The sequence below is a fragment of the Centruroides vittatus genome, unplaced genomic scaffold (assembly GCF_030686945.1).
Source record: "Centruroides vittatus isolate TY-2023 unplaced genomic scaffold, ASM3068694v2 contig_484, whole genome shotgun sequence".
Classification (NCBI taxonomy): Eukaryota; Metazoa; Arthropoda; class Arachnida; order Scorpiones; family Buthidae; genus Centruroides; species Centruroides vittatus.
Window position 1 is genome coordinate 2,459,229 of NW_027122274.1, and position 15,754 is coordinate 2,474,982.

At 28.4% G+C, this 15,754-nt stretch overlaps 2 protein-coding genes across 3 annotated transcripts in view; one reads left to right on the forward strand and one right to left on the reverse strand.

Annotated features, from left to right (window-relative positions):
- Positions 1 to 2,085, reverse strand: part of LOC136978020 (zinc transporter Slc39a7-like) — a 31,419-nt gene extending 29,334 nt beyond the window's left edge. Inside the window, exon 1 of the mRNA XM_067273661.1 lies at positions 1,224 to 2,085. Within this exon, the coding sequence (XP_067129762.1) occupies positions 1,224 to 1,995 (772 nt within the window). The 5' untranslated portion in view covers positions 1,996 to 2,085. The remainder of the gene's footprint in view (positions 1 to 1,223) is intronic.
- A 504-nt stretch (positions 2,086 to 2,589) lies between these two features.
- Positions 2,590 to 15,754, forward strand: part of LOC136978024 (transient receptor potential cation channel subfamily M member-like 2) — a 79,663-nt gene continuing 66,498 nt past the window's right edge. Inside the window, exon 1 of one of the 2 annotated variants that reach the window (XM_067273666.1) lies at positions 2,590 to 2,748. In XM_067273666.1, the coding sequence (XP_067129767.1) occupies positions 2,644 to 2,748 (105 nt within the window). In that variant the 5' untranslated portion in view covers positions 2,590 to 2,643. Of the gene's footprint in view, positions 2,749 to 12,943; positions 13,311 to 15,754 lie in introns of those variants that run through there. The other variant, XM_067273667.1, reaches the window with a different exon arrangement.

A 15,754-nucleotide genomic window follows, 5' to 3' on the forward strand; every position in this document is an offset into this window, starting at 1 on the left:
TGTGAGGCTATGTTCTAGATGTGTTGTAATTCTGACATAGTATCCTCGAATTTTGAATTGTGTGTGAATGCTCTTTTGGTTAGGGCCCGGAATGCCGCTATCTTGTACGCAAATGGGTCATCCGAATCAGCGGGGATGAATAGAGGAGTATAGCATGGTTTGTAATAGACCTTGGTTGATATCTTGTCCCCTTCCAATTGTATATTGATGTCAAGGAAGGTTGCGTTCAAATTACTTATTTGGTCTAACTTGATGCAAAGGCTTTTACGGTCAAAAACGTTTGTTTATAATTAAATATTTTACTGGTGACGTAAAGGTTGTTAAGAGTCTGAGATAGAGTACACCTAGACAATGGGAAATCACATAGCAATTCATGGTCGGAAACACTTTCCTGGCACGGTAGTGACCATACCAAAACACAACAAATAAAGGACACAAACAGGGTGAGAAAACATGTTTATTTTTCTTAGTATAGCAAAAATCAAAGGTGTTCAAAATTATGACTGCGGGCCGTGATGCAGGCCTCACATCTCTGGTGCATTGAAGATCTAACATTGTTGAAAATACCAGGTGTCCTGAACTTTCCCAGCAGCTGATGAGATGCATGCAACAAGTTCCTCAGCACTGTTAATGGGAGTTTCATACACCAGTGCCTTGACGTATCACGTACACCAACCAAAGACGTCCCAGCATTTTAGCTGTACTAAGAATAATAAACATGTTTTCTCACCCTGTTCATGTCCTTCCTTTCTTGTGTTTTGTGTCGTCACTACCGTGCCAGGAAAACATTTCCAACCATGCATTGCTATGTGATTTCCCATCGTCTAGGTGTACTCTATCTCTCCTGAAAGTTTGTAACCACTGTACTGATACATCATGTATACATATGTTCACTTTTGTTTTTATGATCTGACGACAAATATATATTAATTAAAAATGTTCACCTTACCAAATAAATAATTTTGGTGAAATCAAAAGATGTCTTGTTATTAAATTGCTCTTATGTGTTCTATTTATTTAGTTATATCCAAATTAAATTTATTATATTGTTGGCATACCATATTGTTATTGACATTCTAATTTCAAAGTTATAATGATGGCTTAAATACATTTAACCAAAGAAAAATTAACAAAATTATTATACACAAACACATAATCATTATGAAAATTTCAAATTATGAAAACATTTTAATATTAAATTAAATAATAAATAAAATATTTACCATTATCAGAATGAGAATGATCATGCAATTCAGAAGTTTCCTTATTTTCTGTTTTTAAATTATCAATATTTTTCTCATTTGAAGTGGTCTCATTATTAGTTTCTTTACAGTTTTTAGGAATGTTTTCTTCATCTTCACTTTTCTCATTATCTATTGGTTCCAATTTATTAATACTATTTAAATTTTCAATGTTATGGCTATGGCTATGCCCACCTTTAACAATTCTAATAAATTTTTCAACAGTTAAGAATGTAACAATACCAGCTAATACCCACAACCCAATACTCAAATCATGAAAATGAATTTCTCCATCATTTTCTTGTTGATGGTCATGATGATGATGATGGTGATTAGGATGATGATGATGATGATGACTATGTTCATTTACATCTTTCATTTTAGCTAATAAAGCATGAGGAATAAGATGCAAGAATGCATCTCCCAATAATCCTCCCGAGGCAAAACTGAGAAAAACTTTTAACAGATCCTTATGCTTTGTACTATTATCTAAAGGAATGAAAAATAAAATGGCAAAAGGCGCTATACTAATTAAAAGCGTAGAAAGAAGTGCTTCCAACCATATTAAACTTTGACTTCTAACTGAGTCCGTTTTAAAGTTATCAAGTTTTACATCGTGATGAGGCTCATTAGCTTCTCTGGTATATTTAAAAGAAGGAGACTCAGAATGATCGTGTCCATGACTATTACACAACTTTAATAAGTTGTATAAAAGGAATATCGCTAAACCAAACTTCCAAGGGATAAACCTCATCTCTTGTTTACTTCCAACTCAATCTGATGACGTTGAAGAGCGACAAACCTCAGATGATTATACGATTAAGCAACAGAGGGATATTCCCTACAGAAAAGACAACGTGTATTTACATAGGGGGAAAATAAAATATTATTTAGAAAATTTAAAAATAAATTAAATCATTAAATTCTAAATTTAATTACTTAAAATGAAAAAAAATATATATTAAAATTATCGTAATTATGACATTAAACCTTAAAAAAATTTTACTTAGATTTTCCAGTTTTTATCAAAAAACACCGATCAAATGATTTACAGACAAAGTAAATAAAAAATAACATTTTATTTTATTAACAAAATTAATATAATTTAATTCAATCTAATCAAATAAAACATAATTTTTACATAGTAAATAAATCATATAGGGAAATTTCGTAGATCTACCGAAATAAAAGGGATTTTTTTTGTAAGATTTTTTTAAAGAAAATTTTATTAATTTATATTAATTAATACTAGATATTTAGAAACTAAAATTAATAATTTAATTCGATTCAATTTCTTTCAATATTTAAAATTACGCTTTCTGTCATAGTATACACTCATTTCATGCAAGATTAAAATACTCACTTGTTGATCGACCTGCTGAATGTCATTAAAAAATGTGAAATGGGTATAGAAGGCAAATCTGTTTCTTTTCATTCCGGAAAAGAAAGACGTCCCAGTTGGATGAGAAAAGTACGATCCAGATTTAGAAGAAACACCGATCATCAGGTATTAGCCACTTGTTTTCGGTTTGTGCACTTGTTTCATTCAATGAAAGTAGATTAATGTAATAACTTTAATAAACGCATGACAGGAAATTTAAACCGGTCAACAGCTAATATCTATATTTAAATATCGTTACAATTCGTTTGGTATTAAAGGTGAATGTCTGAAAAACATCTCAGCTGTTTATAGGTTAAATGTGATGACCTTTGCTTAATGTACAGTACAGTACCATAAAATTCAGATTTTTGCTATTAGCTTTTATATATAAAAATTTTCAGGTTTGGACCATTATTTATGAAATTTCAAATTTAATACTAGTGAAGGTATTGTATCTATGATGTAGTTCACTTGGAACAGATGTGTTCGATAAATGTATAATTACGCTACGCTTGGCCATTCCTTCCACAGAAGGTGCCAAATTACCGAGAGTGTAAGTACCAAAAGTCTGCTTAAAAGGCAATAAATGATGGGACCTGTCGCACCTTTGGTACCGATTCTTTTTGGAGGCGGGCAGGCAAATATGGTGTACTCGCATACAATACTGTAAATCGAAATAAACAATAAAATATGATTTGTGACGTGATTAACATTTTCTGTGGAAACTTAAGTGCGTAGGCAATCGCGCTGGTAGATATACTAGATAATTGAGAGGCTGGCAATACATTCTTGCTAATCCAACCCTTAATAATTCATTAAGAAGGACAACACTGGTAATAGGTTGCAGTTCCTGTTTGACTAATGTGCTATCCTCGTGGAGTTTTTTTGGGTTTCCTTCACATCTAATACCTAAGTAGGGACCAATTGCTCATAAAAAGTCTTCCTGAGAGACACTTTCTCTTGGCATATCTTCCATGCATTACATTTCCTTATTCCATTCATCTTTTAATCTTGAGTAGGCCACAAATATTTTGTGTATTCCATATATAGTAAAATTAGACCTATTTCTATCATTTATAAGTGATGTGTCAAATATGTTTGCAGGTTGGATTAATATGTGCCAAAGGCTAGAATTGGTCCAGGGAGCATAGTTTAGGTACCACTGATTTAAACTGTAAAAAGTATTAATAGTTTACTTAATTTTTCTTTTATTTTACAGTTCTTTACAATTTTAGGTTAAATTTCAGATGTGTATACTGTCATTGCGGCTCGTCTCTGATTCCAGCAATCAGAATACAGGGAACAGTGGGGATCCACGTTCTAACCTAACCTAATCTATTCTAATAGTTTGGTTGCTAATATTTATGGTAATTTATTAGAATAGGTTAGGTTAGGTTAGAACGTGGATCCCCACTGTTCCCTGTATTCTGATTGCTGGAATCGAAGACAAGCCGTGCATCTGAAATTTAACCCAATTTTAAAGTATCATATTACAGCATTATGCTATACAGTTTGGCAATTTATTCTTTTACCTGTCATAATTAGAGTGCAATAATAATTTTAGTTGGCAAAATACAATGCATTTATTTGAATGTGAGCATTTGCATTGGGTACTTTTTATAGTAATCATAGCAACTAAAAAATTACAGTATACTCTTTTTTTCACACAGCAAAATCATTCCTATTTAAGATAGAAGAAAGGGAATTCAAATGGACATAATGTACTAGTATTTGTTTAGTTGTCAACTCACCAATAAGTTCACAACTAAACAATTACTAGTGCTCTAATTTTTACATTTGGAGTCAAAATTTAAAAATTATAAATAATTTACCAGTAAGCTCAGTAGAGTCCAGTACAATGTGCAAATAAAGCAAGCAACAACCCTAGAATTTTGTCAATCAGAGGTATATGTTTTTTTTTTTTCAATTTAGAGGCCAAGGTTTAAACTTTCATAAATCGTGTGATAATACAGGTTTCGATAACGCGATTTCCTATAATGCATAACGAATCCTTCGCGTTGTATGGGACTCTACTGTAATGTTTTCAAAATTTACTATTTACCAGTCAGTAAATTTCGTCAGTAAATTTGCAATCCCATCTGCTAGGATTATTAGCTGTCCTTATATGAGTAAACAAAAATATCAAAAGGAACTATAAATTTGGGAATGACCTTTCATGAAATATTCTGCTCCAGAATTTTCTGTGTTGATTCTTGCTTGACCAGTTTCTCCCAAAAATTGATTTTAGTTTTTCAAAAATGGCTTTCCTCAACTGTTTCCTGAGATGAATGTTATAATTTATATTTAGTAAACAGTTTAATTTTGCTATAGTGTACACATTGCATCAATCTTATGTAATATTTACTACACAGGATTGCCATATTATGTCAGCAAATAACATTCCGATATTTTCACATCATATATTGTTTTAATATACTATTTTCTTTTTTATTTTAAGATTTCATCAAGTTTTGCAAATCATTTAGCACTGCAAGAAACATATTTTTAAGATTACTTGTCTCATGAAAGGTGATTCATTACTCTTCTCATTTGTGATTCTTGGACTTGTTTTGCTTACATAAGGATAACTGACAATCCTAGGAAAGTGCCAATAATGCCAGGAAGAAGTAAAATCTTGCCAATTTTTGCCACTCTGAGATGAAAATAATATTTCACATAATAAATATTATCTTTTTTTAAATAAATTATTAGGAAACTAAGAGAATTAAAATAAAGATTGATAAAGAAAAATAAAATTTCTATTTCTATGATGCACAACCCTCAGTGGTTGTGCCTGATGGTTGTGCATCATAAAAATAGTGGTCCATGATATTATGGTTTCAAATCTTTCATTTTGGAATTTTATTTATAGTATTTTCTATCTTATTGCCAATTTTCAGTTAAATCTGGCATTAGATCTTGATAGGACATTTTTTTTTCTTTTAAGTATGACAAAGGTAGTTCATTGTTTACATAATTAAATGTTGAAATTTTTGGCAGTCCTTTTCTCATTCTCTTGACAATACGATTAACATTTTGATAATGAAAGAATTTGAACTTATATTTTTTTTTTTTTTTATGATTTAGAAACTTTGCACCATTTGATGCTAATGATGATTATTTTTTATTCTATTTAAATTTTGAAATCACAGCTTAATATCATAAAAGTTTACAAATTATCTTTAAACAACTTAAGAGACTTGTATAGATCGATACAATATTATTAAATGATAAATTGTATGTAATATTGACTTGAATTAATATATACAGTTAAATCAAAACTGTAATATCATCTATTAGTAGTAGTTGATTTTGGTACTATGTATATTCTGAATGATGGATTTCATTTAAAGATTTTTACAGTAGCGTAGTGAGGGGGGTACAAGGGGGTGTATCATGCACCGGGCGCCCCTCTGAGAGTGGCGCCCAAATGGTCTCCAAGACAAACTATATGTGTTTCTGGAGGGGGAAGAGGGGCACCAATTATGTCCCGGGTGCTAGTTATGTATGCTACGCCACTGGATTTTTATTAATTGTTTTTAATCATTGTGAAAATGATCTTTGTTTGATAAATAGAATTCATATTCTTCTATAATAATAATTGTTCTATTTATTAGTTCAAAACTTTTGCATCTCTAACTGTCTTACTTTCAGTGAAGTTATGTTCTAGTAAAAATATCATTTCATCATTTTCAAATGATATAAATTGATATCATTTCTGAAATACTTTTGGACAGTTTTGAGTGATTAAGTGACATGATATGATATCATCACTTGTTATCAACTGTTGAAATGATTTAAAATTACCAAATGACATGAAATGATATAAGTTGGTATCAATTGAGGAGTGATGTCACTTAAAATTTTTTTTATTTGGTCAATTTCATATGACTAATTGATACCAATTACTCTCAACAATTTTAAGTGATCAATTGATATCAAATGATACACTAAAAATTACTATGTAAATTGATTTGATTTATTTGAAATGTGAAGTAACATAAATCAAATAATGTACATTATTATAGATAAACAGGACAGTAAAGTTGCACTAACTTTTAACTTTAGTCAAATGGTATTGACACTAAAACATTTGACCTTTCAAACGTCGTCTCAGTGGTATTCTAAAGAGAAGGAAAAAAAAAACATCCAATTTTCAGATTGGAACATAGCAGTCCAGATTTTGAATATTCTTTTTTCTTTTCTTCAGAAGACTATTAAGATGACCTTTGCAAGATCAAATGTTTTGGAGTCAATACCATTTGACTGAAGTTAAAGTTCACTGCAATTTTATTGTGTTATAACTTTAGTTTGGAAAAGAGCTAAGATAAACAGAACATTTGCCAAATTAAACTATTTAATGTCTGTCACTAAAGATGTCAGTTGACATCAGTTGATATCAGCTATTTGGAATTGAAAATGCGAAAAGATTTCAAGATCACTTGATAAATAATTATATGGAAGTGATATGAATTGTTAATAGTCACTTGTTCAAATTAAAATTATAGCATATTCATATCTTAGGATTTCTATATTTTTCTTTTTCTTTATCTTTTACTTAATTTTTTTCTTTTTATTTTATTCTTGTATTTGTTGATAATATACTACCTATTTATCTTAAATTGATTCATGTAATGCATTCATTCAATTTCCTGTAAAAATAAGCATTAAGATTTAAACCTGCATATTTGTAATCTTTTAACATATCATATTTACTCGCATATAACATGAGGTTTTTATTCATTTATCACAACTTCAAATTTCTAGGTTGTCCTATGTGCACGAGCGAAAGATTCTTTGCATTTTTTTGCAATTAATTTTTGTGAACCGTGTATTTGCATTTTTTACCGGATGCTTACCCTCTTGTATTTAAAAACATAAGTATTTTATCTGGGTCATTTGAATCGTTCTTGTATATTGTCAGCAGTAAAGATGAATAGCAATAGGAAAAGCAAAGCTTTTGAATTGAATTCTAGATTGAAATTCCAAAATCACATGGGAGCCCGATATAAGTTTCAATCCATTCCCATGTGAAAACAGATGATTATTCGGAAATCAGAATTTGGAGAAACTCATAAGTGTAATTAACGAAGAGTGGATTTGACTGGTAAGAATTAGCAAAAAAAGGTTTCCGATTGCCCAGTTTTACATTAACAAATTATGTCGATTTTACAAGGTTTTTCCTTAAAGTTTAAGATGCCAATAATTTTTGTGACACAATGTGTATGTTCATTTGATATTTTACTTGTGATTGAACAAAATAAAATTAGAATAGTATTAATAAATCTAATTTTTTTTATTTTGATCTTTAAAGTCACACCTCATTCTATATGCGAGGTCGTCTTATATGCGAGTAAATATGGTATTTAATAAGTTGTAATTTGAATGTTATATACATTCTGCCTGAAGATATATTTTGAAATGTTGAAAATACTTATTTGTAGTTAAAAACTTTTCAAGTAAACAACTTTAACACTAAAAGACTGAAGTTTATTCTTAAATTTAGTTTGGCATTGTTAGAGAGGACACTTTTATATACTTCTTCAAAATAAATGATTGCAAATGATATCATTTCCTACCATTTGGCATGAAATGTTTATAATCAGAAAATAATTTAAAATGATATGCAACATTTATATAAATTACTAAGTTATAAAAGTGAAACTTCAATTAGTTTTATTTATATACTGTATAGGCCTATACTTAATCTAATTTGAATGTTAATATTTATTATCTTTATTTAGAAAGATTTGAATTTATTGTATATATATATACACACAATAAATTCAAATCTTAACTGACTTATGACCAGAGACAGATGAAATTCATGGAAAAATTTAATAAAATTCCACAAAAAACATTAAGCCTTTTTATTTCCAGTAAAACAGACACTTAAATAGACAATATGAGTTCGAGATAGATAATGTTCTTTTATTGTCTATTTTCTAATATAATTAATTCTTCTGTAACAGTACTGGCAGCAAAGGGAGGTTTCTATAAGAATTGCCACTTTTATTGGCACTAAAATATGACATATGTCCACACGTCATATTTTATTGTGCAGAGTAGCAATTGATGGACCACCTTATGGGCAGGTAAGCTCAACACAGGCAAAGCATGGGCTGCATTAAGTATTGACAGGAATAGATTTTTTATCCAATAATTGACAGATTAAAGTTAAGTTAGTTTCAATGGAAGCATCCAGGATTAAACAATGGATGGCAGTTCAGTTTTTAGTGGCTGAAGAGGATAGGAGTGCCAACATCTATGGATGAGAATGACACTATAACAAAGACCCCGAGTTCCTCTTTTGTATTGTTGCAAGAGATGAGGCATGGTGTCACCATTACACTCCCGAAACGAAGAACAGGAGGAAGTAATGAAAACATTTGTCCTCCCTGCATCTCATAAGTCCTTAACAATGCCCAGTGCTGGAAAAGTGTTGTTGACTTTTTTTTTCGACTGCCATGTGACTTACATTTTTGGATCTCTTAAGAAAGCTTTGTTAGGGCAAAGATTCACGTTGGATTATGAGATGAAGGATAGGGTTGAAGGAGTTGTTTATCAGCAGCCCCCAGAATACTACATAGGGCATCAATCTGCTTGTGAGACACAGGGATCTTTGCCTAAACAAACATGGAGATTTTTTTTTAGATTTGCAATAAATGTTTGCCAGTTCTGACATGTTTGGGGAACCCTTATACTTTGATACATTTCTTCATCTTGGAATGCTTTTCTACGACCTTCAGCTGTTTAGTTTGAATGGCCTTCTTGGCACATTCTTTTGTACAGTACATGGAGTTGCCATTTACCACAGTGTTTTGTGACAGCAACACAAGACCAAATGTACAACACAAGTATAGGCCTACACATACAGTGAGAGTGAAACTTGATCTGTAGTTTTAAAAACCTGATGTTCTCTTGCTCTGGGTCTTAGCAAAACTTGAAATTCTATGCATCTGCAAAATAATCTAGAATAGAAAATTGTGCAGGAAGGACCTTGGACTTATAAATATTAGTTAAAACATTTCTAGTTAATATATTTATTACTATTGTATACACCACTACTTTGTATGCCATGTAGTAATATTGGCTGGGTATGAACATTTCTGATATTTACTTTGAAAGTTTCAATGCATTTTTAGCAACTTCCAAAAAAAGTGATTTTGAAAAGTGATTTCCAAATCATTAATATAAAACTTCAGTACAAGTTTTAAGAAATTGAAAATGTTTACATATGAGTAATGTGTATAAACTTTTGATAAATTAATTTATTTAAGTGAAATCATTGTTTACACAAATGTTAAGATCATTCATTTTCTGTCTGTTTGACAGAAAAGTGCTTTGTCATTGAGGTGAAACTGGAAGGAAAGTTGATTTTATAGTTTTTGTAAAGTTTATTTTTTTTTATTTACATTATTATTATTTTTTGTTTGATAGATGATCATTACTTATTCTAAACTTTTGATATTTTACCTTCAAAAGATTTAACTTTAACAAATATGCTTTAATCCTAACTATTCTAGACATAGCTTGTAATTCTTCTGTTTATCTGTAGTTGCAATTTCCTTTAATTCATATCTAAAAGTTGTATATCATTTTTTTTTTATCAAGGTGTTTCATATCAATTGCAGGCATGCTTATCCTATCTGTGTTTCAGTTTATTAAATTTGTATACTATTAGAATTCATTATTTTATTGTATTTTATAATAAGTCTTAAAACTTTATAAATTTTAATATTATATGAAATTTTCAAATAAAACTTTTTCTTATAATCAAAATTATAACTTTTTATTTTAAAAAAATGCATCATCTGCTTAGACTAAAAGCATTCATTTGGCTATGGAACAAATAAACAATTCTTTTGTTCCATAGACAATATATTATATCTTTCCTAAATAGAAGAAAAAAGCAGTTCAGTATTAAAATTTCTAATTCAAAATTCTTAAAGTTTAAATACGTGTACATGAAATTTAAATATTTCATCCATTTTTGGATATAAATGAACAAATATGGGCATACAAATTTTTGACCTTAGAATAATTAATTTAAAATACATTACCATGCATTGATTTGTTTTGTTAGCTGTTGTACTTTGTGCTGTTGTGTCAACCTTTCAATTGGTCTTAAATAACCTTGATCATAAAAAAGAACTTAGAAGAAAAATATTTAATCAAAACTATAATAACATAAAATATTCAATTAAAGTTTTGCATTTTAATGATTATAACAGAGCTGAAAACATCTTTATTGTAGGCTAAATATTATGGATATTAAATTCTGAACGGAATTGTTTTATACATTGTATATATACATTTAAAGCAAAATAAGCAACAGAATTTCTAAGAATGAATCAGACTGCAAAAATAATTTTCAAGATCAAATATTTACATTATGATTTATTTATTTTGTTTAAATACATTACACTAGATGTTAGGAAAATTCAAAAACTCTTATCAAAAAACAAAAAAATTATACAGATAAAATACATAGTTTATTTATTAAAATTTGTAATTTAAGTATATATGTGTAATTCTTAAAAATTTAGCATGCCAAACTTTAAAAATCCCGAAATATTATGTAAAAAATAAAATTAATTTAAATTTAGGAATAAAGATAATAAAATATGTAAAAACATAAATCTACATAACTGAAAATAATCTAAATTCAGTTTATCATTTAGTATGTTATTTGTAATTGTGCAATGTATAATAATAAATACACTACATTAATAGAATATACAATTGAGTATAGAATTTATAAAAATCAGAAAAGCTTAATTCAATAAAATCAGTTTAAATAAAAGTTTAAAACACATTTAAATCTAAATTACTGTTAATTTGTATTTACAAATAAAGTTAAAATTCATATACTGATATTATTGTTTTTTTAAAAGAAACCCTTCTAACCTTTTTTACCCGGTGTGGTTCTATTTTTAGAATCGCTTCGTTAATTAATGCTATCTTACATAAAAAATTAAAATCATTGCACACTAATTACAAGTTTGTGAAACTGCTCCACTTACAATTTGTAGAAAGTTTAGAGAAGCATCAATAGTTTTCAACTAAGAAAACTACATCTATTAACTTTATTTACTGTAATTATTTTATAATTTTTTAAATATGAAAATTCAGATTTTAATAATAGGATATTGATTTTAAGTTTTAAAAATAACAATTTTATATATTTAAAATTACAACATGATTGTTATGTAGTAACACAATTTAACAAATCACAGAATTAAATTGAGAAACATTTTAATTAAATAAGATATTGCAATCATAAATTTAGTTTTCAAATTATTCAAGTAATTACAAAAGTTAGATTTATATTTATATATTTTCTTATTGGTAGGTAAGAATTCTGTTTAATTAATTGAGGGAATTTGGTCTAGGACAGGCCTGGCCAACCCAAATTGTTTCGCAGGCCACTTTGATCGTGCGTAACATTATGGTGGGCTACAATTTAGGCAAACATGCTTTTAAAAAAGTAAAACAAATATAAAATGAATAAGATTTTATTGTTATACCAAGAGTTCGTGCTCGCACTTGCACATTATAACAATGACACATGCAAATTTCCATTTATTTAATTGTTTTGTTATACACATAACGGGGAAACAAGTTTTAATAGATATATAATATCGCTTAGCAGGCCACACAATTTAACATGACGGGCCGCAGGTTGGCCAGGCCTGATCTAGGGTAATACAGTATTGATAATGATTTTTTAAATTTGTTTATAGTAATTTGTTCAAAAACACTTTAACTTATTAAAAACTTCATAAATTGTTAGTTATTGAAATGATTTAATTATAATTTTTAAAATCAAACTTTTCTCTAGTTTTAATTATTTTTGGTTTTTAAAGTTCTAATTATTAAATAGTACAATAAATATTTTCAGTTTTTAATTTTCATTATTCATTATCATTAATAATAATTATTAGTAATAATAATAACAATAATAGTAATAGATGACAAGTGAAATTATCCTAACTTCTTACAATTTATACAATCTTATTTAAATTATTCATAGCCTATATATTATTATAGTATGAAAATACTTGGAATAACTACATTTTAGGGAAACTAGTTTTGTTCTAATATAAATTAAGCTTGTAAATGTAGGTGAAACTGTTATTCAAAATTTTTTCGATTATAGAATAATGAATTTTTAATAAATTCTTAAGTTCAAAAATAAATGGTCCCCAATGAATAAAGTCAAAAATTTTTTAATAAAAATATTGTTAGATATATATCTGTTCTATCTTTAGATGTTCAAACAAAAGAAAAAAGAGAGGAAAAGAAATGTTACTGCTACAATTAAGAATAAACAAAAGAACACTTATGAAGCAAGTGAAGCTAAATTAATTACAAAGTCACGAACAGAATGAAGTCAAATAGTTTATTTTCCGCTTTGTCATTATTACAAGTGATATTTAAAGAATATGCTGAATTAATCACGATTCTCAATGAAATTACAATGAGAATATATGAATATTTTTTAAAAAGTAGAATTAATATGTGAGTTAGTTAGAATATGGAATGCCTTATTGTTTTATTGAATTTATATAATTACATTAGATAGAGAAATCACAAAGTCTCTCTGCAGTAGGTGAGGAAATGGGAAAAGCCTCCTGGAACAAAGTAATTACATCCCAGGCAGACCGCATGTCAAAAGAGTTAATGTAAGTTATGACGTTACCACTTGGCTGAGCCACATAGGTGTGGCCCACTATGGAGGGACTTTACAATCAACTGAATCATGTTTAAATATATAGATTAAAAACATAATATAAATAAAAAAACACCAAGATCAAGAATTTTATATTTCATAGAAATACTTTAAAATTTTAAATTTGAGTTTATCATAATTTTACTTATTTAATAAAAAATAACTCAAAATATTTAAATTTAAAAACTTCTTATAATTTTATAATTTTATGAATTAAAAATATAATACAAATGTTTCATTTCAAATTTTTTAAAATTAAAAAAATACTGTAGTAATAACAAGTTAAATATATGGAAATAAAAAATATGGAAAAAGTTCTTGTGAAATTGAAAAAAAATTTTTAATACCTTTAGTTAGTTGTTAGTCAGTTAATTAGTTAGTTAGCCAAAAAAAGAAGTCAAAACCTAAAGATTATCACTTCAAATGTTTTCAATTACTTTAAACGATAATCTTTAGGTTTTGACTTCTTTTTTAATGTTTTCAAAAAAGACTTATTTTTTAAAATTACAAAATCTAATAGTTATAAACAACTTTTTAACTTTTCACTGAATAAATTATAATTTATCAATAATTTTTAAAAGATTAATCAAGAACATGTATGGAAGAAAGAATAAGTAGTTACCAGCATTTTAGCTTTGTAATGCATAACATAGTTAATACATCTATGTTAAAAGCTTTAAAAAATATTTTTATAATTAAAAAATTTTTAATCAGTTATTTTTATTTGCACTTCTGCTATTTACTCACTGGCTAAACTGGGGAAACATGTTTACTTTTCAGTGTCAACTCACACTGTTCTCTACAGTTTTTAGATTTTTCTTAGTATCTGCTTCATTCTTCTTTTGATTCATTCCATCTTGATCCTATAATAAAGATGATGTATACCTATTTTAGCTAAATTTTTTCTAAGTTAACGTGTGAAATTCAGCCAAGACCAAATACAGTGGTACATCATATTTTGAATGACTGGATGTTCCGAGTTTGAATGGTAAATTCAAGAAAAATTTGACTTGGAATTGGAATAATGCTTCTTTGTTCAAACTGTGCAAACAATGAAAAAATGCCATCTATTGTGTTTCAAGTTGCCTGTTGTGCTTGCTGTGAAAGCAACTGATTTTAAGTGCTTTTTTCACTTTATTTTTGGTGTGTTTGGTTATACATATATACAGGATGTAACAGAAAGGTGTGAAAACATTTGAGGAGTTGTAGAGGGGTTAATTTTGAGTTGGAAACTCTATGGTCATTTTTCGATTTGAAGCATTCATTTTGAGTCATAAGCGATTAAAAAAATGTGACATCACTTTCTGTTTAGCAAAATGCTGTGTGATGTATGAAAATATTTGTTGATAATTACATATTAATTTGTTACTTGGATTCTGAGTCTTTTTTGTAACAATACATGGCTTAACTTTATACATCTGTTTCAGGCTGTGATAAATTCCACAATTAAAAAAAATTTGCATATTTGAAAATGTTCTTAGAACATCTTCAAATATGGAATGTTTTAAACATTTAAATGTACTGCTAATTTCCATATTTGAATATCTCTGAATAATATGGAACTTTTGACTTACTATGTTGAAGTCAAAAGCATTTGCATTATTTGTATTTGTTCGTCAGTAACGATTAGTTTGTATCGGCCAAAGTGATTTTTTTTAACAATGTCTGAATTTACATTTTTAGAATATTCTAATATGCATTTGGTGTATGGGCAAGCTTGCAGGAATGCACTTGAAGCTAGAGAACTGTACCAAGAAACTTTCCCTGGCAGAAGAGTGCCCAATCACCAAACTTTTCACTGCTGTAGATAGACATCTGAGGAAAAAAGGACAGTTATTCTCTAGTAAAAGTGAGTGACAACCACCAAATATCAACCAGAATGTCCAAGACTTGGCTCTTCAATAGGTAGAAAACAATCCTGGCACAAATACTAGAAAGGTTGATGCTATTGTGTGTGTTAACCACATGACAGCATGGATGCATGCAAAGTACATAGAACTATCTACAGAAGGTGTATTTTGTATTTGCTGAATTTGAATGATTACTCTCAACAAGTGGAGTTTTGTCAATGGCTTTTGCTTTGGTGTGCTTAAAATTCCACTTTTCTGAATAATGTTTTTTTTCCAGATGAAGTGATTTTTTCATGAGATGGGATTATTAATTCATGTAACATGCATCACTGGTCAGAAGTAAATCTCCATAGTGTCACAGTGTGGTCTCATTAGCAGCAATTTTCTGTAAAAGTTAAAAAGAAATAAACTTTAAAAATAATTATTTTATTTTTTCTATTTATTTTTTTTTAGTAAGACATCTCTCTAATTATGATGCAAATATTTCTTTTAAAACATTTTTTTCTACCATTTATAATTGCTAAAGTTTACATATTGAATTTTTTTT